The sequence below is a fragment of the Oncorhynchus mykiss genome, chromosome 9, assembly GCF_013265735.2.
Source record: "Oncorhynchus mykiss isolate Arlee chromosome 9, USDA_OmykA_1.1, whole genome shotgun sequence".
Taxonomy (NCBI): Eukaryota; Metazoa; Chordata; class Actinopteri; order Salmoniformes; family Salmonidae; genus Oncorhynchus; species Oncorhynchus mykiss.
Window position 1 is genome coordinate 23,288,081 of NC_048573.1, and position 23,989 is coordinate 23,312,069.

A 23,989-nucleotide genomic window follows, 5' to 3' on the forward strand; every position below is an offset into this window, starting at 1 on the left:
CAGTATGCATGTGCTTTGCACGTGAAATCAAGACCACTGTCTGACCGGAGTGCCAGTAGGAGTTCAAAAGGCCACCGAGCCTCGTCGGAAGGGAAGGGTCTCAGGAATTTTTTTACAAGGCTCTGGTCGAGTTTCACTCGAGGTACGTGACCACTACAATCCGGTTTGAAAACGTCTTGCTAGACTTGAGAGGTAGGCCATGTTCCTCAAGATAACCCCCTGGGGGCCTGTAATGCTGTGAAAGGGACACTTGTAAAAGCTCAAGTCGTGACGGTCATGCTACAGGCCTTGCTAAAGCTCCAGCTGGTAAGAGTCCCAGGCCAGTCAGGGGATTTTCAGGGGCTTGGGGGAAAAGAGGAGACCTGAGAAAGTGGTTCTCCTCTTGAGAGAGCCCCTGTCCAGCAAAGCCCAGCTTTGCCATGCCAGCTTAAGACCCTCCTCTCGTTGCTTTACTGGACCAAAGTCAATCCACTAACCCCTTGACTCTTCACCAGCCAAAAGAACCCTCCTGGGGGAAATCTTTCACTTGGACCGATTGGGTTGAGATATTCAACCATCGGGGCTAACCTGGCGTCCTCTTTTATCGATTACCACAGCGGCCGTTGAGAGAATGAAACAGGGTTGGCAGAAGAAAAGAAAAAGGAATGGCCTCAGTGGGAGCACCATCTCTCCCATCCTGGTTAATGGACCTCACTGAATTAAAGAGATCTTAACCATCCAAGGCTAATTGTGGGATCACAATATATTAACCCGCTTCAATTCTAAAGGGTGCCATTCATGGCTGTTTTACTCCAAGCGCTTCAATTAGCCATAAAGCATGCTGGCAAGCGCCGGTAGGACTGTTCCATCTCTCTCCCACCTCCTCCCCCCTCCCCTCCAGCACACCAGTCCTTCATTATCAGGCGAGGTTCCTTGTTATCAGACAGGCTGTCTTTGAAATCGTCCTTGCTTTAGGTCTTTTATTGAGTTCCGCCGAGCCATTGTGTTCCAGAGGTATTATTCGTGCCACTGATAACGGGGTGTGCATGTTTAAAAAAAATAAAATAAACACTTTTGAACTCTGAGTTAAATAGCCAAATTAAATGGACTAATTGCTTCTTGAAGATTTGAAGCCTCCGAGCAATGCGCCAGGGATCAAACTTCAAGTAGGCTTTTGGCAATGCATCTTTCCATCTTTGAAGGAGGGGAATCAAAAAATCCACTGTAAAAGTTTACGCAATTGCAAACCTGATCATTCAATAAGACAGAGATTAATTTTATACACACTGCTGTTATCTTAAAATGAAAGAGACTGTTACAACAACCACTCAGGGAGAAGAAATCCTCTCATTCTAAATGGGTCATCTGTTATTGAAAGTACTGTTTATAAGGGGAGACTGCAAATAAGGGGAGAAATAGAAATAAAAAAGTCTGTCTACACAGACAGAAAACATTTCTTAATAAATTGGCCTGCGAATTGCTCGGGGTTAAATCCGCGCCTTGACAATTTAATTGTGCTGCTTCGTCTAGATATTTCTCTCTCTCTCTCTGCCCCCTCATAAACTCAAAGGCGTTCTCTCCGACGAGGTTAAACGAGTAGCCAGACCTAATCAAAGCACAATCAGAAACGGAGGGGAAACCAGGCTAGGAGTGGAGAGGAGGAGAGGTGAGCCGCTTCAACGTCACAACTCCACCAAGAAAGCAGCGTTAGATTTGATGAACAAATAATGTCATTCTGTATTATTGCCCCAGATTTCAGAGGAAATAAATCCAAGTCAGAAGCCACTAAGGCGTTAGTCGAGCTGACAAGTCAGCTGGTCACACAGGCGCAACATATGGCAGGAGAGGGGGGAGGGAAAGGGGCAATTTTATGCTTGGTCCGGGAATGCGGTGCGGAGGCTCCGTACGGAGAGTATGACACAATTGCCGAGGATTGTGGAGGCCAAATCAAGCTATGTACGGTGATGCCATGGACCTCCCAAATGTTGTAACAACGCGGAGGGCTCTGTATAGCTCTGCATTTACATGATTGGTTGATGGTAGGTGGGGGCAGTAGGTCCTTTATAAACACAAACTCACTTCCTTGACAACTTCCATGACAATAAACATGGAGAACCTTGACAAAAGGCTATAAGAACAAGTTTGCAAACGTAAACATCTTCATGATACCGTGTGTAGGGATTTCAAAGACACAAAAATGAGGGGAAGAGAGATTGGGGAGGTAGTGGCAATGGAAGGGGACGCTTGCCACAAGAAGTGGAGGCAGTTGCAGGACAAGTTCGTAAAACAAAAAAATGTAAATGTTTGAAGTGGAGATGCAGGTGAGAAAACGGTGCCATTTGACTTCATGCTGTCTTGGCTGAGCTCCTATGTCAAGCACCGGGATACCGACTCCAATATCTCAGAAGAGGTAAGGTCTTGTCTTTTAATTTAGCCGGCTGCTTGTAATTAGCTGGCTGGCTATAGAGATTAGCCCTGAATCAGTGCGACCGGTGCATTTTAAGTGGTGCAGACCAATTCATTGGATGCCACACTCTGCTCTGCGGAGGCCGCATCGCCGTAAATGCTGTACGGCCACTGCAGACGTCGGTTGGACCATGAATCGGCTTTAAGGTGCAGCACGATGCACTGGAGAGACAAATCGTGCAGCCAACAGAGATGGCCAGTCATTTAGCACAGGGAGAGAAAAGGTGATCGTAACCTATAGGAACGACACAATACATAAGTGCTGTATAGATCTTTATTGTGTATATGTGTGTCTGTGTATGTGTGCATACGTGTCTGTGTGTGCATACGTGTGTGTGTGTGTGTGTGTGTGTGTGTGTGTGTGTGTGTGTGTGTGTGTGTCAGGCTGCACTGTCTTTCTCAGTGTTACGAGTCATAAAACAAAATATTAAAACTGTCAAATTTGTCAAGGCCATGATTGGCCCGGTAACAGATGTCAGCGCTGAAGGCCAGTCTCGTTTTACCGTCTGGCTACTGGAGTCAACAGTGCATCGGATTATTCAAAGTCCATTTCCCAAGCAAACGATCCCAAGCAAGAGACCGGGGTCTGCTTGCTTTTGGACACAAGGCTCACCAGGTGGCATCGGTCAACACCTGAAAATGTTTATGAGCCAAGACACACGCAAAAAACACACACACATAGGAAAATAAAACACACGTATACAGCCCATTTTACCCAGCAATAAAAGTCTAATTTCTTGACCGTCTGGGTTTTACATACAGATAAGAGTGGTCAAAACTGTGGGTCGTCCACTCAGCTCAAATCAGACCATTTCCCTCGCTGCTGAGCTAACGCCGTAAGAGGGCTCATATCCTAGCTTGCCTAACATCTTAGCAATGTACTACTAGAGATCCTGGTGCAGGATTATGACCACTGACCGTTTGATCCAAGCCAGAAATCTTGGCCCTACACACAGTTTCTCAGTGATATCAAGGCAGGATATCACTGTCACGTGTCACTCCCATTGACAACTAGTATGACTTTTAAACAGTGGAAACTACATTCCGGCCTGTCGGTGAAGCCTTGGACTGTGTGAGGGAGAAGTGTATGCCCCGAGGCCAGCACTGATGATGTGTCTCCTGGGAGCCATTTCAACCGTTAGAGCGCTATGAGATGAGAACGGAGAGAGCGAGAGAGCGAGAGAGAGAGAGTGAGAGGGGGGGGGGGGGGGGGGGGGGGGGAGCGCAAGAGCAGAAGAAAATCCTTATGACCGAGTCTCTGTCAAAGACCGTCAAACCAGACACAACTCACTCTGATTCTGAGAGTAACCCAAACGTGTTTATAAGGAAACGTCTCTTTATTCTGGTTTGTAAAAGGTTGATGGGCCAGTCTTTGACCGACAGCTCCGGCTGTCCCACCACAATTCTTGACTGAAACTCTGACACAAAACATGCCCAGGTCTCGAAAATCCGCTGACGCCATCCTTGTCCTACGGCAATTTTTAGACTTCAGCCTTACCGGTTGTACAGTACCCCTGGGTCAAAAGTCATGGGAGTCAGCAAAAGCTACACTACCACCACAACATCATCAGCAGCCATGAAACAAGCTAGAATCCTTGCTCAGGATTCTCTAAGCAGGTGTACACATAACAGAAACAGGCAGACATAGCAGCTCGCACAACGCCAACGGTGACTGTTGGACGCCAACAAATGAGGAGATGGACACCAACAAATGAAGAGAAGGCCAATGGTTGGTTCCATATGCCTCTAGCAAAGGGGGGGGGGGGGGGCAGAACACCTAAAGCAGTCCTCCCCTCCCCCAGGAGGTTTGGACTAGTCTGCCCACCTCCACTGCTGAAGACAACTGGAGCTCTCCAGTGACTAGACTTACTAGAGTCCGAGGAGTGGCTTAGTCACAAGCGTTACAGGCCCAGGAGAGCCGCCGGTCACCAGACAGCTGAAGCCAGACCATGAGTGGGGTTTATATTAACAGTGTGATTAGAGAATCCACATCTAAGGCCTAACGCAGAACTGCTGTTGTTTTTCGTCTCTCTCCTTCTAACAGATGGTCAGAGTGGTCAGAGCCTGTTTAATTCTGTATTTTTATTACGCCAAAGTAATTACACACCATCAAAATGTTTGGATGCTCTTTCGTGTGGTGATTTGGGTTGGGGTTCTTCTGTATTATCCAGGTTGACGCAAGAAATGGAGGTTCTTGCATTCCCACTTAGTTGAAATGGGACTTCGATTGCTTGTATCAAAAATCCCACTAGATACAGAGTATATTTTCTATGCATTTTTCTAACGGCATGCAACTAGCCGTTTGCTTTAGTTGACAGCTATGAATCTGCAGTGGTAAGCATCCCTCGGCAGGTGTCGGCGTGTAAACAATGGTGGTCAGTAGATGGAGAGTGGGAGGGGTGCAAACCCTGTTAAATGGACACTGTCACATTTCCTCCACCAAAGAGCGCATCGGTTACCGTTACCGTGCGTGTAGCAAAACAAAAACAATGTGTGGTGTTAGTTTGAGGCTGTGTTGTCATGACATTTTCACGGAGAGAGAACATCCAAAGCTTCTCCTTTTCTCACAGAACTGCCAAGGATAATATCCACTGCCCCCCCCCCCCCCCCCCCCCTTTCCCCTCGTGACCTTTCAGACCCTGCCAAGCTCATCAAGGGCTGCGGGCCTTTTCATTTGTCGCAGTAATATCTAAAGGAGGATCCATCCCTTAGGAAGGAGAGGGCGAGGATGAGGGTGGACAGATACTGTATCACACAGTGGCGTTGTGTACCGGGACGCTAACGGGAAACATTTTGTATGCAGGGAAGCACACTTCTGCGTCGATTGGGAGCGTGTGCGCGTGTGCATGCGGGTGTGCTTCTATGTAAGCACGCGTGTGTGTCTATGTGTGTGCGCGGTGTTGGGGAGGGTATGGACCCAATATCACAAATATATGGTAATTGAAACCACAGAAATCTTTTCGGAAAATATAGTCAATTTGATTCTGTGGCAAAAGGTCACCCTATTCAATTTACACTCTATGCCGAGTACAACAAGGAGAGCAGAAAACACCTGAAAGCAAATGATCCTATCAAGCCGAGAGACCTCGGCACTTACCTACTGCATAAAAGCCATTTGCTGATTACTAAATAAATGCATTATCTTTTACCTTGACTTCTGTGCATGTGTGTGTGTTCCCCCCCACCCCCCCAGTTGTATCTGGTCCGGGTGCTGCAGCAGGTAGGCCTTGTCCGTGCCTTGACTTTGTGAGCAGGTTATCAAGAGTCACGTTTCATCCACTTGGCTATCTGATGGCCTTTCTGGGGTGGCGACACACTCGCCAGCAGGTAAACATAAGAGGGCGCCCAAAACCCTTCAACGGTCTGAGTGGGACTATTGAGTAATACTACGTCTCTACAACTGTGCAGATACACATAGAGCAAACTAACGAGAGAAAGTCTAAGTCCTCTGCATCAATACAGATGGGTGTTAGGAAAGATTTCATAGATGGGACTTAAATTCATTGAAATACCCTTCGTTGAAATACCTGTCAAGGAGTAGCCTTCGCTGTAATTTATATGAATGTGTTTATTGCATGTTTTATCTAGGATCCTAAAATGTCATTATCACATGTAAATCCCGGAAATTGATATTTTCCAATCAGCTCAACCTTTATCCTGTTTGTTTGAATGTTAAATTGAGTGGAATGTCCCTGTAATTGTCAGCTGACCGCTTGCAAGCCTTGTTATTTCACTAATTGCATACTGACACACCTGTGGCCTCCTGCCTCAAGTGCTTCAGCTTCTTTAAATGGAGGATGGTGTTAAGTGTGTGAAGGTTACTGCTGGTATTTATTATGACATCACCGTCTCTGTCTCATAAATGGGGGAGGGCATCGGCCAGCTAACCTAACACCATCGTTTATGAACTCTCCAATGCTTGTACTTTCTCCCTAAGCACCTATCCACATACCTTCATGGATTTGAAGGACCATTACTGGTACATGGAAAAGCCCTCTATCCCACACCTACACCAATCCAATGCTTTTCATCTTGTGGGGAGGAGTGAACAAGTGCACACTTCAGCAAGAAGAAGAGGGTATGTTGCCCATTGATATAGGCCCTGTTTATCCTGCTCGGAATTGGCCAGCATTTTATTTATTTTTTGTACCTTTATTTTACTAGGCAAGTCAGTTAAGAACAAATACTTATTTACAATGACAGCCTAGGAACAGTGGGTTAACTGCCTTGTTCAGAGGCAGAACGACAGATCTTTTACCTTGTCAGCTCGGAGATTTGATCCACCGACCTTTCGGTTACTGGCCCAACACTCTAACCACTAGGCTACCGGCCGTACCATAATTGACAATACTAGACAAAATTGTCTGGGTACAAAGCCTACTCAGTCTGCCAGTTAATATAAGTATTAACAACACTCACGTGGTAATGGACACAGACAGGGATGGAGGAATAGAGGGATTTCGAGCTAGCGCTCATTAAAATGAGGTCAACAGCCCCATCGGAGGACACACACTTTTCCCAAATGTGCTTCATAACAAATGTGTGTACATCCTTCCAGTGAGAATGAACCCCCTAATCTTTCCCATAAACACAGCAGAGACACACACAGACGCAGGCAGGCAGACAACCCCCCCCCCCCCCCCCCCTTTCCCACAAACACACAGAGGCAGGCAGACAGGCAGGCAGACACCCCCTCCCTTTCACACAAACACACAGAGGCAGGCAGACAAACCCCCCTCCCTTTCCCACAAACACACAGAGGCAGGCAAACAGGCAGGCAGACACCCCCTCCCTTTCCCACAAACACACAGAAGCAGGCAGACAGGCAGGCAGACACCCCCTCCCTTTCCCACAAACACACAGAGGCAGGCAGACAGGCACGCAGACACCCCCTCCCTTTCCCACAAACACACAGAGGCAGGCAGACAGGCAGGCAGATACCCCCTCCCTTTCCCACAAACACACAGAGGCAGGCAGACAGGCAGGCAGACACCCCCCTCCCTTTCCCACAAACACACAGAGGCAGGCAGACACCCCCTTCCCTTTCCCACAAACACACAGAGGCAGGCAGACAGGCAGGCAGACACCCCCTCCCTTTCCCACAAACACACAGAGGCAGGCAGACAGGCAGGCAGACACCCCCTCCCTTTCCCACAAACACACAGAGGCAGGCAGACACCCCCCTCCCTTTCCCACAAACACACAGAGGCAGGCAGACAGGCAGACAAACCTCCCTCCCTTTCCCACAAACACACAGAGGCAGGCAGACACCCCCTCCCTTTCCCACAAGCACACAGAGGCAGGCAGACAGGCAGGCAGACACCCCCTCCCTTTCCCACAAACACACAGAGGCAGGCAGACACCCCTCCCTTTCCCACAAACACACACACACACGCAGGCAGGCAGGCAGGCAGACCCCCCCCCCCTTTCCCACAAACACACACACACACACACACACACACACACACACACACACACACACACACACACACACACACACACACACATACACACACACCATCAATGTCCATGCCACAGCTTTCTGCTTAGCCTACTGTCTGTCAGTGGTAATGATTGTCAAGCCAATGTGCGTCATCCCAGCAGCCACTCACTCAAGCACAAGGAGTTACTTCAAGAGCTACTACAACTATTCAAGGCCCTGCCTGAGCCCAAATGTTCAAATAGAAAACACAAGCTTGAACCATAAGCATGCAGTTCGCGTAGCTCAATTGGTCTTGAACGTAGTTCCGGAATGACCAGGGTTGTGAGTTTGACTTCCACATCAAAAGGCATACAAGAAAAAGAAACACTGCACACTCTTTCGGAAGAACAAACAACCAAGACCAGCTACTTTGTAAGAGACCATTTTTTTCTATCAAGCCAATTTTTTTGTTTATTCCATCCTATTCTATGAGTAGGTCTAGGGAAGAGAGAGGCGCTAGTGCAGAAATGCTAGCTGTAGCAAGGCAGGGCTGCCGGGCTGGGGAGGGCTGCACACCTCTGATCGATATGCCTCTCCTGGAGAGGAGGATCACACAGGACTGATAGCACTTCACATCTAATCACTGAACCCACGGACTGAGGGCCTCTCTCCTTCTTTCTATCGTTCACTTGCTCTCACTCTCTCTTCAATTCACTTTCTCTCCTTTCTCTTCACTCTATTCTCTCTCTCTCTTACTCTGCCTCGCTCTCACTCATTCTGTTACTCTTTCTCGCTCTATCCCTCTCTAAAAAGCAAGTGTTTTTAACTCCCACCCGCTTGAAAGTATACATTATTAAATAATACAGGAAGGCTTGGCTTGCGGTTTGGGTTCCTGCGTGTATTTGTATGTGTGTGTGTGTGTGTGTCTATGTGTGCGTGCAGGGGGCTTATTGGCTTAGCATTTCCGGCCAGGGTAAAGAGAAGCGGTCCTGAAAGGCTCTTAGTACAGATTACGCTCTCGCACTAAAAATAGCCACACACACACACACACACACAGACTGGAACGCTATGGAAGTGCAGCGCCTAGCCATTCATCACATGCAAACGTCACCACCTGGTATTTTTATAAGTTGTCTCACTCTCTTGTGTGTGCCCGTGCGCACAAACACACAACACACACACACACTAGCTACTAGTATAGCTTGAGGAAGTGTGGGTGCCTACTTATTGCAGCAACGGCATGCCAACTTTACACCTTACGCTCACTCTAAGAACAACAACAACACACAAACACACAAACAACACACACACCCAACACACATTACAACCTCAAAGGAAACACAACCTATTATAATATTTCAAAAATACAATAAACCTGTCATGGGGGCTTCACTCCAGTGGCTGGCAGTCAGATTCTACTTTGACGGAAATGCGAGGTGGATGTGACCTCTTCGTGGTTAACCTTTACCCCCATGTCCTCATTAGGGGGTTCAGGAGGGAGACATACAGGACACTAGGTCACATAGCTGACCCCACCCGTGTTGGGACCTTATACAGTGCCTCCGGAAAGTACTCAGCCCCTTGAATTTTTCCACATTTTGCTACGTTACAGCCTTATTCTAAAATTGATCAAATATTTTTTTTCCTCAGTAATCTACACACAACACCCCATAATGACAAAGCGAAAACGGGTTTTTAGAAATGTATGATAATTTATAAAAAATGTAAAACAGAAATAACTTATTTCCATAAGTATTCAGACCATTTGCTATGAGACTTGAAATTGAGCTCAGGTGTATCCTGTTACCATTGCACATCCTTGAGATGGTTCTACAACTTGATTGGAGTCCACCTGTGGTAAATTCAATTGATTGGACATGATTTGAAAAGGCACACACCTGTTTATATAAGGTCCCACAGTTGACAGTGCATGTCAGAGCAAAATCCAAGCCATGAGGTCAAAGGAATTGTACGTAGAGCTCAGAGACAGGATTGTGTCAAGGCACAGATCTGGGTAGGGGTACCAAAAACATCTCTGCAGCATTCAAGGTCCACAAGAACGCAGTGGCCACCATCATTCTTAAATGAAAAAAATGTAGAACCACCAAGACTCTTTCTAGAGCTGGCCTCCCAGCCAAACTGAGCAATCGGGGGAGAAGGGCCTTGGCCAAGAACCCGATGGTCACTCTGAAAGAGCTCCTCTGTGGAGATGGGAGAACCTTCCAGACAACCATCTCTGCAGAACTCCACCAATCAGGCCTTTATGGTAGAGTGGCCAGTCAGAACTCACTCCTCAGTAAATGGCACCCGCCATTTAACAAGGCACCTAAAGACTCTCAGACCATGAGAAACAAGATTCTCTGGTCTGATGAAACCAAGATTGAACTCTTTGGCCTGAATGCCAAGAGTTATTTCTGGAGAAAACCTGGCACCATCACCTAACATGCTGACCACACCGCTCACGTTGCAAAGTAAATGTACACATATGTGTTATTCAATCATTGCACCCACACTGCTTGCGAGCGTCAACGAGCGGGTGATTGAAAGATTAACTGAGGTCCACACTCCAGTCCAGTTGGTAGTGGTAATGCACCTTAAAGTTGGTTGCCAACCGCCATATAGTGTCCGAAGAAGAAGAAGCCTGATGGAGGAGAGATTACTAGAAACAAACGTTAACCTTTTATCCTTGGATTAACTGTCGGAGTAGAGGACCTTGTGCATTTCAGGTAAAATAATAACCCAATGTTAATATCCCAGGATAAATTAGCCAGCAACAGTAAGTTAGCTAGTTAAATTGCCATAAATGTTCAATGCTTTTCGACCCGTCCCCAAATGAATATAGTTGGTTCAGAGTTTGTTTTGATATTTCAACCTGTGTGACCTGGTGTGGGTGGATAAAATCAACATGCACGCGATGACGGATGTACGCACGCTAGCGGTCTGGTCAGCATGTAAGGTGGATGTTTTTCAGCGGTAGGAACTTGGAGACTAGTCAGGATCGAGGCAAAGGTGCACGGAGCAAAGTACAGAGAGATCCGTGATGAAAAATGTCAGTTTACAACAGGAAAACGATCCTAATCACACAGCCAAGACAACGCAGGAGTGTCTTCAGGACAAATCTTTGAATGTCCTTGAGTGGCCCAGCCAGAGCCCGGACTTGAACGCAATCAAAAATATCTGTAGAGACCTGGAAATATCTGTGCAACAACACTCCCCATTCAACCTGACAGAGCTTGAGAGGATCTGCAGAGAAGAATGGGAGAAACTACCCAAATACAGGTGTGCCAAGCTTGTAGCGTCATACCCAAGAAGACTCGAGGCTGTAATCATTGCCAAAGGTGCTTCAACAAAGTACTGAGTAAAGGGTCTGAATACTTATGTAAATGTGATATATCTGGGTTTAATTTGTAATACATTTTCAAAAATGTCAGACTTTTTTTTTTTTTACATTTAAAAAAACATTATGGGGTGTAGATTGATGAGGAAAAAAAACATTATGGGGTATTGTGTGTAGATGGATGAGGTAAAAAAAACATTTAATCCATTTTAGAATAAGGCTGTAACGTAACAAAATGTGGAAAAAGTCAAGGGGTCTGAATACTTTCCGAATGCAGTGTCTATGGTGTTGTCAGATGATACAGTTGGTGTGTTTTCCATCCATGCCCAGTACAGTACGGTTCTCTGTGTGAGATGGGACCCAAAGCTTTTCATCATTAGATACACGGACCCCGAAACATTAGACAGACATTCCGGCTAGCGCTTGCACACACAAAACCCATTAAACTCTTGGCCGTACCGGTGCCGTCTGATTGAATAGAAGGGTGTGTGTGTGTGTGTGTGTGTGTGTGTGTGTGTGTGTGTGCAGGTGTCTTGTTAAGCAGATACAATCAGCTAATACGTTTGAGGACACTCAGCTGGGGCACTTACTTGCTCCAACCCAGCCCTCAATCAGCAGTGTATCTCTTTAGGAAGACATACAACAGTCAGCCAGCCAGCCTGCCAAGCAACCACCAAAAGATATTCCCTCTTGCTCTTTTCCAAACATGCCCTGAGGGTACTATTTTCTTGGCTGCCTCGCTCACCTCGTTCCCTCACTCCCTCCCTCCCCCCTCCTCCCCATCCCTCAGTCTGCGGGTGAATCCATTTCTTTATGCCCACTGGATATGAAACGTAACGGGGCTGTTTGCGGACATCCTTTGGGGAGAGTGTCTGTGTGTGTGTGTGTGTGAGAGCCAATGGAGTATTGTGTAGGCGAGAGAGAGATAGAGAGAAGGAGAGAGATAGAGTGAGAGTATCTCTTTGCTGTGGAATGAATCTGACAGACGCTTAGAGATAACGCTCCGACTCAACCATGTGTGTGTGTGTTCACGTGTGAGTGAGTGCCTATACGTGTACACTTGAGTGTGCCTGTGTGTGTTGGAAGAAAGGGGTATTGGGGGGTATTGGAACATAACATTTTGATCAGCACACTTGCAACACCCCTCCCCCCCCAAAAACCACAAGACTACATTACAGCCAGAATGGCAGATCTGTGAGTCTGTTATACTGTTACAGAGATTGCCTTTGTTTATCAGAAGAAGGGGAGCCTGGCTTTTATCAAACTACATTGTTTGTGCACAAAGTAGGGGTCCTAACAATTATGGGAAGTGTGTTTTATTTTAATAGGGCTCACTTGAGAGAATCATATTATACAGTACAGTATGATAATTTAGCCACCCGCGCTGAACTGCAGAAAGGGTGCGTGTGCTGTGCTCTCAAATGTCAGCATAAATTTGCAAAGTAAACGCAGCCAGCGTTCAGCGGGGACTGGTAACAGGGGGTGATGAAGGTGTGTGTGTGTGTGTGTGTGTGTGTGTGTGTGTGTGTGTGTGTGTGTGTGTGTGCATGCAAGTTTACTACTTGTGAGTGCCTAGGGTGAGGGAGGGGGGACTATTAAACAAACATTTTGATCGCGACACATTCAGCACTTCCAAACGTACACACACACACATCCCCCTAATCAATCCGGGCTGTCTTTCTCTTCCTCGGCCCGCTATGCGTAAGCACTGCATCTGCCCAGGGAAACTTGAACAATTTGAACAGCACATAAACAAACAAAAATGAAACAAACAGAGGAGGGACCTCTGTCTCAGAGGCATAATACCTTCTTCCTTTAACAATCCCAAACCCGCCGTAAGCAAGATCGCCCACCTCCGATGACTAATCTAGCGTGTGTTTGTGTGCGACCGACACAGAAAAAGCCATTGCATATACAGTACCTGGCTAATGCCCTAAATCCTCCACTCCCTCTCTCACCAGACTCTCTTGTTTTTAATTCATCAGTTGGGGGATTTCCGCTGGCACTCCACGGCGGGATTCTATCCTCGCCGCGAAAATGACGCCAATCACTCAATCCGCGGGATCAGCGACTTGTTTCAGACAGAGGCACGCAATCGACATCTTGTTTTACCTCTAGCGATGTTGACTACCTCACTATCGTTGTTAATAAGAGACTCTGTTAATGGTCTGATATCTTTACTGGGTAATGTTGAGTGATTGGCAGCTGGGGATAGAGTCATCTTTAAATGGCTTGATCAGAGTGTTTGAGACCGGCTGTCATTGGGCAAATGTTATTTCCACTCCTTCCTTACAAGGAGACGGCAGCCATATTTGATGGAGTGGGTATAAAGTTGCTCCTAACTACTGATTTAGGATCAGATCTTGCTTAATCTGCATAAGGTTTAAAGTAGGGATTGAAGACAGCGTAATCTGAATCTAGATCTGTTGTTTGAGTATCCTGGAGATCCCACGTGATTCTCAGTCCACATTGGCAACCGGTTGGGAAGTTCTGGATATAATCTCACTGGCAGACCCAACAACCATAGCCCGATATAGAAAGTGTTGGCTTAGTGGCCGGGGCGTGTTGAAGAGGTGTGAGAGCACACTGTGGTCCAGACTGATAGCTGGCCTTGTAAGAGGCTGTGTGCCACTCTCAGTATTGTCCGGATCCCGCTGAAGAACACTGGCAAGAGTACAGTAAAATAGGCCATCCAAGGGAAAGAACACACACACACAATGCACATGGACAAGCACACCCGCAAACACACACACACACACACACACGCACACACACACACACCAAGTGCACGCACAAGCAGACAGTCACACACACACACTCTATATCAAACACTTGATAGTAATCGCACACACCAAACACACACACGAATAGCCCATGTGCAGGATGTGAACAATCACCCTGGTCCATTAATGATCAAACCAACTTCACGCTAGATGTTCACATTATCGACAGCCAGCGACTTTTTAAAAACGAAATTCTAGCTGTATAATAATAAAGCTGCTTACACATTTGCCACCGCCAGTCACGCGGCCCGGCAGCATCTGCATCAGTGCCAACGCTACAAAAACAATACTTGTTCTCCTTCCCAAGTAGCGTTGGACCGAGACTGGAGTTCATTAAAACACAACTAGGGTGTCCATTTTAGGAAGGATTCTCAGAGGCTGTTCTTAAAGAAGGAAAGACAAAGCTTTCTTTCTCTGGCATATCAGAGGGTGTCTCTCTCTTGCGGTCTCTCCCTCTCTATCGGTCTCAGTCTCTCTCTGCCTCTATCACTCTGTCTCTTTATATCTGCTTATCTCTCTCTTTATCTCTCACGCTCTCCCCCTCCCTCCAGTTGTGTGCAGTAGCCAGAGGGAGCCCAGCCTAGCACACATCTCCCCGTCTTGGTTCCCCCTCCCTACCGCCCACCCTCCAGAACGGGGCCCCACGGTGACAGCTGCACCCAGCTTCCAGGCACCCTCCCTGGGAAGCGGCCTCCACTCCCCTACCACCTCCAGACTCAACTCCACCATTTTAGCCCCGGAGATGCTCCAGATGAATCATGGCCAAGCGAACGGACACTGAAGGGCATCAACCGTCAAGTTCACAACAATCCACTGTGCCTTTTCTGCTGCTGCTCCCCGATCCTATCTCTCTGTCTCGCTTTCGATCTCTCTCTCTCTCTCTCTCTCTGCTCATCTGCCTGCCAGCCAGGGCCTGTTCTGTTCTGTGCACACTAGAAGTTCTCCATGGCAAATCACACATGCGGGATAAAAAAAACAGAGCAACGGGCCCTTCAGCACTCTGTGTGTGTGTGTGTGTGTGTGTGTGTGTGTGTGGAAAAAGAGAGAGAATTAGAGAGAGAGACTGAGAGAGAGACTATGCGCATTTGTGTGTGCAGTAGTTATGTAAGTATGTGTGTGGATTTGTATGTCTATGAGGTTTGTGTGTGTGCGTGTGTATTCATTAGTTTGTGCATTGTTTAAGGTTACGGTTAGGGTAGAGACGACCTACCACAAACACCCATTAACCTCTAGTCAGGTAGTTTAAGAAAACATTGGCAGTAGATTGTGAGAGAGGAAGAACACAAAGTCCCCTGTGCCAACTTGTTCCACACAACAGCTGGCCAATCATTAACCAGTTCTAAAACCTGACGTTGTGATTGGGCGCTGCAGTGCCCCACACAGGCCAATCAGGAAAGCGCAGAAAGTTTGTGCGGCAACCCCCAGCCCCAAGCCTCTGATCTGTGAGCGTGCACGCACACACACACAAACACAGAGAGAGAACCAACCATTTTCCCCCTGTCAGATTAGTAAGGATTACTAATAACACGAGCCAACTCCCAGCGTTGCAGTATGATGTACTGAGCACTTCGTATGGCAACTTGAAAACTTTCCACTTTCCAATTCCAGATGGCAACCACCAGCACAAGGAATACATTCATTGATTGTAAAGCCAGCTCATTTGAAATGCATCACATTCATTAGTGCTCAGATGTTTTTCGAACGTTACAGCTGTTTTCTGATCGTAGCTGTGTAGTATGTGTGTTGAAATAATGTAGTATCCTACACACACACTTCGTACAGTGCAGGTTTCTCTATGCTGGCTACCTCAAAGAGTGCATTGTGTTTTAAAATGTGACACACACACACACACACACTTGACAGACATGCTAGCTTGTATTTTTATCCATCCCCTCATCGGCCGCAGGCCATATCACTCTGAGGGTCCGGAGTCACACGACTAGCACTCAGGACCCCGGAGCACAAGGGACTGTGTAGGGGCCCCTCACTGGCACTAGGTTGAAGGACCAGGGGGAGGGAGGGAGGCGTGTGTGTGTGTGTGTGTGTATGTGTGTGTGTGTGTGTGTGTGTGGAAAGAATTCTGTCCGCTATCAACCTCTCCCCTACTGGGGCCATTGAGACACACACTTTCCGCCTCCGAAAACGTGACAGCATGACAAGCCACAGACCAACCGTGGCATTCCCCTCCAGCATTCTCCTCTCTCCAGCCAAGCCAGCACCAATCTCCATGTTCCTCGCCTATCTCCCCACTGATAAACCAGTAATGAACTGTCTCTCCTAGCTTACTTGTCCCAAATGACTTTATTTCCCCCCAGCATGCTACTTTCAGTGGACTTTGCCTCCCTGAATGAGAGAGAGTGCCGCAGGTTGAAAGTTGAACATTTTCCTCCCAAACATTTTGGAAAAGGGGGCTTTCGCAATATGGCCATAATATGGGGGCCAAAGGGCCAAGAGCTGGGTTTAATTTCCTCTGCTCCTTTAGATGCCTGCCACAGCAGAGTAGAGCAGTGGCTGGACTGTAATAAATGACTTGGGGGATTGATAAGGTACTGTCAGGGAGAGAAGCCAAAGGGCAGTACAAAGGTCTCCAGGCTTATCGCCAAACCCCTGTTATCTTGACTTCGTACTTTTCAGGGGGATATAAAGTCCCTCTCTCAATACAGTCGGTACTACTACATACTGTACGAGGCGGGAGGTTTTTATCATGTACCTGGAAGGCTTTCAACAGATAGCAAACTCAGCATACAGTGTGACGCGTCTGTTTTTATCGCTGACTGAGCTCAGGCTGGTGACCTCTGAAGAGTTCATTTACCTAGCATCCACTTCCTAGATGGAAAAATACATACTGAACAAGAGTCCAGGCTACCAAAATATCCGTAAATAGTTAACGACCGTGTCATAAATTGTGTGATACTGGGGCAAAGGGGAGCAGAGAGACTTGGGGAAATAAAAACAAGCTGTAGTATGATATGCTCTCTTACCTCAAAGAGGTTGGAAGCCTCGTTGCCATATTGACTGGAAATTATCTCTGATTGGTCACTGTACCACTTGAGCCCGCCCAGGAAGCTGTCCGCATCCAGGTCACTGACATCAAGCTCTGAGAGGTCGAGTTCGGGGAGGTCCGGACAGAGGGGTTGGTCTTCGCCAACCAAGGCAGCACACTGGGGAGACAAGAAGACGGAAGGTGTCAAAAACCCATCAACACACACAAAGGTGCGCAGACACACACGTACGTACCAACGCACACACACAAACACACACGCACACTGAGGCAAATGATGGAAGCTACTTTTTCACATTAATTCACAAGCCGTTACCCCCACAGGTATCATTTTATGGTTATTATGCAATATCTGTACACTACATCCTGGCCTTGAGGACATTAATTATGTATTTGATGATAACAAGTTATCTTTAACGATAGGCCTACCTTTTTACATTTCTCATACCGCATGGTTCGTTTTAGTAGACTAGGAAATCCTGCTAGGCCTATTGGCCTAATAGGTCAGACATTCATAAAGCCTGATAATTCATTCAACATCGTGTTCCATGGGTATTCTTCCTATGGTTTTATGTCCATGTCAGTGATAGGCTGAACTCTTGGGGTCAACCTCATTTGAATGACAGCATGGCTAGACTTGCCACCTGACTGGCTGACCTGGGCGCGTCAACACAATGGCAGCGGTAGCCATGGCACAAATTTCACTCTGACCCAACAGTCATTTTCCACCCCGTACATGTGATACAGCGGGCCGCGGTGATGCTAAATGCTGCCATTTCATTCGTCACTGTCCGCTTATATATAGGGGCCTATGCGACAGCTGCTCCGCCGCTCTCCAGACACAAATCGTCGCTTCATCGAACTGCGTTGAGGGGATCCACAGAATTTAAATCTGTGTGGTGTGGAGAGAGGAGGAAGATGGGGCAATGAAGTTTGACTCTGCGCCAACGGTTGCAAGCTCAATGTAAACACGTTCCAGGAAGGCGCTTTGCTAACCTACATTTCTTATTCAGGTGCCAATATGTTACAAATGTTAATTGCTTCAGCGGCCCGTGCTTGCTTGAGGCAAGGTTATGCCAGCACTGCACGCAATGCATCTTGTTCTGGAACATGGCAGTCACTTCTACTCGACAGAGAGAGAAACCCCCAGGCAAGCAAGGAGATATCAGCTCGAGTGAGCCAAATGCAGGTATTTTTTCATCCCAAATTTACTCTCGCGTCTTCTCACTGACGCCCTCGTTATGCATAGATAAACAGGCGTTTTAAGTTTGGCAAATGTCAAATCGAACCCCACATGTCATAAATGTTGGCTAGAGAGTTGTCAGGATTCAATGTATGCAGACTTAAGGGAGAGTTAATGGTGATACCCTCGGGCATACCCCGGAGGCAGTTAGTTCGCCAATGAGCCAGAGAGAGGGAGAGGGCGTCTGACTGGAGAGAGATGGGCCCAGGGTTCGACTCAGGGCAACAGAGAGACAGATAGCCTACTATACCAAGTGGGAGGTAGGCTTCAAAAAAAGAAAAACGCCCCCGACCAACACGTGCCATAGTCGATCCGGCCTCTGGTTGCGCTCATGAGATGACATAGTCATAGGCTATATTTACGACACAACTCCCTCTCCTTTGCCCATAAACTAGGATAAAGATGCAAATTCATCATAGTCTCTATCCCTCCTAGCCCTGTAAAATGCCCCACTTTATCAAGATATACGAAAAAAGAAATCAAAGAGAGATCTGACATTTCCTCTCAATCTTCTCATCGACTTCCAAGGGTGTTAATGAAATAGCGCCGCCAGACAGAGCGAGGGGGGAGTGCGCTAACCGCCACTGCGAGCCAACGTGATTTACACACACAGAACACATACAAGCACCTGCTATGGTGAGATTATTAGGAATATGACTAGGGATGTTGAGTGCAATTCCCCGGTTGTAAAGAGGCGGTCTTTGGGAATTTCACGGCATGATTTATACTCAACTCAGAATGAATTGACGCACTTAGAAAATAAAGAATAAAGTTAGCATGTCTGTCACAAGCAGGACAGGTTCTTGAAAAACACGCACCTTTTTAATGGGGGGGGGGGGGGGGGGGGGGTGAACAACACAATAGATAGGCAGCAGATATCACTACGATGATACACTCGAAAATGCCGACACCGAACAAAAAAACATTTTTTTTTTTTTTTAATTATAATAATTTGACAGGCTGACTCAGACGACCGAGCATCCATCTATCGCTATGAATAATTGAAGTTAAAGTGTAAAGGAGTGCTACTGGTGCATAAAGTAATTCGCCAGGCTGTCAAGGAAAGCAAATAAATACATGCGTAGGTCAATGGTCTTGGTCAATAAGTAATGGTTTAAACTGACATTTCAAGGCATTTTGTCAAGCGAATAATTGTCATTCAATCTTGCCTCGAGTGGTGATAATAGACAGATGGAGAGAAGCTGATAAACCGACAGCAGCGTCATATCGAAGATGAGCTTCTATCCCATGAATGCGTTAAAGTCGACGGTAACTGCAGACTATAGTCTGCAGCTCAATGCCTAAAACAAACTGCATACACATGCATAACACTAATAAGAGAGTTATAGTCTATCGTCCATTTACAAATCACTATTTGTATTATCTCCAGTTATTCAAGTAAAAATCATTGCATTGAGTTGTCAATCTACCCCGTGCGTTTTTAAACCAAGAGCTCACAAAGTATGCTATGGGAAAAACATTACCGATGGCAATTACGCAAATATTTTCATTAACCGGTCAAAACATTCTCATAGCCTATTTTGTAATATGCAACTAGGCTACAGATATGTGATTACTCCTCCAAACGGATGTTGTTGGCAGAAATGTCAAGACGCGCCCGATACATGTAAGAGAAGATGCTCCTCCGTAATATCGAACCTCCGTGCCTGTTATCACCCCTGCACTTTACACTGAACAAATCCCACTGAACAAATCACGTAAAATCCCGATAAAGCCCCGATAAAAAGACACGTATATCGTCTGAGTGTTCTTTGTCACTGTACAATACCTGACTTAGAAACATTTCTGTCATTCGGACTTCAAGAGCGGACCCTTCTCACATCAGCACAAGAGCGAATACAGACTTTGACTGGAAAGATCTCCATACGCATGTAAACATTCTTTCCGACTGCACGACAGCCTAGGGAGACGCGACCAGCAGCAAACTCCAGGGCTGCAAGAGACGCACCGCTCATGCAGCCTACAACATTACATATAACGACTTAAACACGACACTATGAAGTAAAAGCAGAAATTTTGCTTCATCCCCTCCACTTGTCATGTTTTCCTGTGCATTTCCCCGTATCGTATCCTCAGCGCAATAGCGGCGATATTACGCATCCCGTGCCAACACCAGCAAAGGAAAAGCCGTATTCGTTATCGGATATCACCGTCTTTGGATGTTCTGTGAGGTCCATCACCCAAAACGTTCCAGAACGGTACAGTTGACAATAAGTTGGATATTTTAGAACTGCTCACCTCTAATTCTCTCCAGACCGAGTCCTGGTTACACCTGTCCCACGCCATCCAGGCACTGAATGACGGTCCGAAAGAAACAAAAAAAGAAATCAGGCAAAAAGAAATCCACTCGCGCTCCACTCGCTCTCGCACAGGCTACTGCCCCTTACCGAGAATGAACTGAGGGTACCTGTCTTACAACTGCTTCCATCACATGACAAAGCTATTAAAAGTAGGCAGGGAAGTGACTCCCTTCGCCCCCTCCCTACTACTCGCCAATGACGTACTGTGAAGCAGGCGGGGTCTGGAACGCGCATCGTCAATATGTTCCAACTAAAAAAATCGGTCAATTCTAATGACACGGTGAAATAAAATATATTTCTAGCGCAGCCCACATACATTGTTGCTTTGCTTATCAAGACACTGCTATGTCCAGACCGCTCACTGGTCTATAGGCCTACACACGTTTGACACTCGAATCACCACCATGCATGCAGCATTTCAAGATATCAAAATGCACAGTGATATCATTTGAAACATCTCTGTCTTGTTGAACGTGTCTACATTGCGCCATAAGCATATTATTTCCCGTAACCTATGAAATATAGTAACACGGTAGGCTACTATGACACCACGCACCCTGTTTAGTTAAACAAATAGTAGACAATTACTGATGCTCATCTATTGAAAAGGGGTGCGCTGTGAGTTCCCATATATTATAAGGAAATAACGGATCATGTGAAGAACATGGCGACAAAAACAAAACATAAGGTTATACAAACAAACAGATTTAAGTGTAGCCTATTGGTCTGACTTCAATAACATTTCCCAGATGTTCCAACTATGTTACTGTGAAGTTTTCCAATATCTCAAGGCTAGGCTACTGCATTTCCAACTGGGGTATAGGTTTCAGAATCGCCTGGGCGACGCGAGGCTTGTGTATAAAGTCTATACCGTTTACATAACGCCCAGTCTCCACCATATGTATTTGCGTTTTGTTTTGGTGGATGTGTAGTCCGCATTTTTCGTACTTGATTCACGTGCTTCGCTTTTCAAGTTGCTAAAAGCTAGCTAGTTGGAGTCTGTGTACTTCCATGTACCAGTGCACAGTAAAGCAACCGCACTAGTTGAAGATATTAAATGCACGTGGTACACAGAACGCACTACAGCCTAGTGCGGTATCCCCAACGTAGCGTTGCAGACTGCTCCATTGACAATGAATGACTTCCACATGATGCGTTTGATGCATCTGGTTGACATAAGGCGCCATGTCCACGCTGACAGCCTGCCTGCATGCTAGGCTACTCCATAACTAGTGTTAGACGCTTTTGAATTTCCATTATTATTTCCTAATAACAGCAGAATGAAAGGAAATTGTGCAAGTTTGGACATGATTAGTCCCCCCCATCTCAAAGTACGTTACAGCTTTAGACATTTTAACCTAGGCTGTAATTTCAAGACAAAAACCTAATATCTACCCCCCCCCCCCCCCATTAGGTTTCTATCTGTTTCAAAACTGGAGATTTACATTTTAGAAGAAATGGTGCAGCAGGTGACAAGTATCAACCATGTGTACAGTGTCAACAGTGCATGTATACGAAACAGCAGCACAGACAACCAAAAACACAAGCTCTGTGTAGACATTTCAAACAAGCAGGTCATCAGTGGGTTGTGCCTGGGCGAATACCTTTTGGTTGTGGTATTCCTTTCTACTGAAAATCCACTTGATGTAAAACCCTATAGGTATGAAAAGAGATACAATTCTCATCTAAGGAAATGAATCTAGTCCCATTTTTGCTAAATTCACAAATACAAGTTAACATTATTACCTAGGATAAATCTGATATAATTCCAACAATTGAATTAAGATATTTTATCAGGTAAAAAAGCTAAACCAAATGTGAATGTAGCCTCTGAGGCGTCAGTGATAGTATTTTTCAAGTTGAATCTTTTTCAAGTTTAAAGGGCCCTTCTCACTGGGCACACTATGTCATTTCAATGTGGAAGGAGGTGCGAGTATACCAAACATGAAGAATAACTTCTTAATATTGAGTTGCACCCCCCCCCCCCCCCCCCCCCTTTTTTTTTGCCCTAAGAACAGCCTCAATTCAACAGGGCGTGGACTCTACAAGATGTCGAAAGCATTCTACAGGGATGCTGGCCCATGTTGACTTCAATGCCTCCCACAGTTGTCAAGTTGGCTGGATGTCCTTTGGGTGTTGGACCATTCTTGATGCACATGGGAAACAGTTGAGTGTAAAAAAAGAAAAACAGCAGCTTTGCAGTTCTTGACACAAACCGGTGTGCCTGGCACCTACTACCATACCCCGTTCAAAGGCACTTCAATCTTTTGTCTTGCCCATTCACCCTCTGAATGGCACACATACACAATCCATGACTCAATTGTCTCAAGGATTAACAATCCTTTAACCTGCCTCCAGCCCTTCATCCACGCTGATTGAAGTAGATTTACACTGAAAGTGACATCAATAAGGGATCATAGCTTTAACCTGGATTCACCTGGTCAGTCTATGTCATGGAAAGAGCAGATGTTCTTAATGTTATGTATACACAGTGTATGCATCAATATGATTTGTCACTTTGTTTTTTCATTCAACATTGGAAATTTGAGATAAAAGTGATGCTGCTGTGTCAGTGGGTTGCTTTTTGACAATAAGGCACCAGACTGTCTACAGTCATAACGTTTTGAATCTAGAAGAAGACCGAGAGACGGGAGTAGGCAAGAAGGAGTCGATGTCACGGTTGTGTGGAGAGACGGACCAAGGCGCAGTGTGATTAAAGTTCCACATAATTTATTTACCCGAAACTTCCAAACAAAAAAAGAAACGAACAACCGGACCGTGACATCAGAGGTGCCACATGCACTAACTCAAAACAAGATCCCACAAAAAAACAGTGGGGAAATGGCTGCCTAAATATGATCCCGAATCAGAGACAACGCTAAACAACTGCCTCTGATTGGGAACCATACCAGGCCAACATAGAAATAAAACAACCTAGATTACCCACCCTAGTCACACCCCAATTTAACCAAAATAGAGAATAAAAAGGCTCTCTATGGTCAGGGCGTGACTGTCGACCAGGATTGGCATGAGGAATGTCGAGTTGTCCTGAAAAGCATGACAAGATAACCTTACAGTGTGTCAAGCTAGCTAGAGTAACTAGCTAGCTTGTTGGTTAGCTAGCTAGCTAACTAGCTGTGTTTTACATGTCATACTTAAGTGGTAATGCCAGAGAAGCAGGTGTTTGGAGGATATATTGGCACGGCTGTTGTTAGGCCCGAGATGAAGTCGAGGTCTGGAAAATCGTGCCAATATATTCTGCATACACCAGCTTCGAGGTACATTATCCCTTTTATACAACGGGTTACCAACATATTCAAATAATGATTTACATATTTTCATTAAAAACATTATTTTGATGAATTTATTGATACTATTTCATCCTTTCACAAGTTATAGTCCAACACAAATCTAGGCTTGCTACCCAAGCCGGCCAG

The 23,989-nt window shown here is 46.1% G+C and overlaps 1 protein-coding gene across 7 annotated transcripts in view; it reads right to left on the reverse strand.

Annotated features, from left to right (window-relative positions):
• ppargc1a (peroxisome proliferator-activated receptor gamma, coactivator 1 alpha) overlaps positions 1 to 20,674 on the reverse strand; it is a 43,481-nt gene extending 22,807 nt beyond the window's left edge. For all 7 annotated transcript variants that reach the window (XM_036987605.1, XM_036987604.1, XM_036987601.1 and 4 more), the window contains exons 1-2: positions 20,491 to 20,674; positions 16,969 to 17,148 (exon numbers count right to left, since the gene is read on the reverse strand). In XM_036987605.1, the coding sequence (XP_036843500.1) occupies positions 16,969 to 17,148; positions 20,491 to 20,538 (228 nt within the window). In that variant the 5' untranslated portion in view covers positions 20,539 to 20,674. The remainder of the gene's footprint in view (positions 1 to 16,968; positions 17,149 to 20,490) is intronic.
• Positions 20,675 to 23,989: the final 3,315 nt, after the last annotated feature.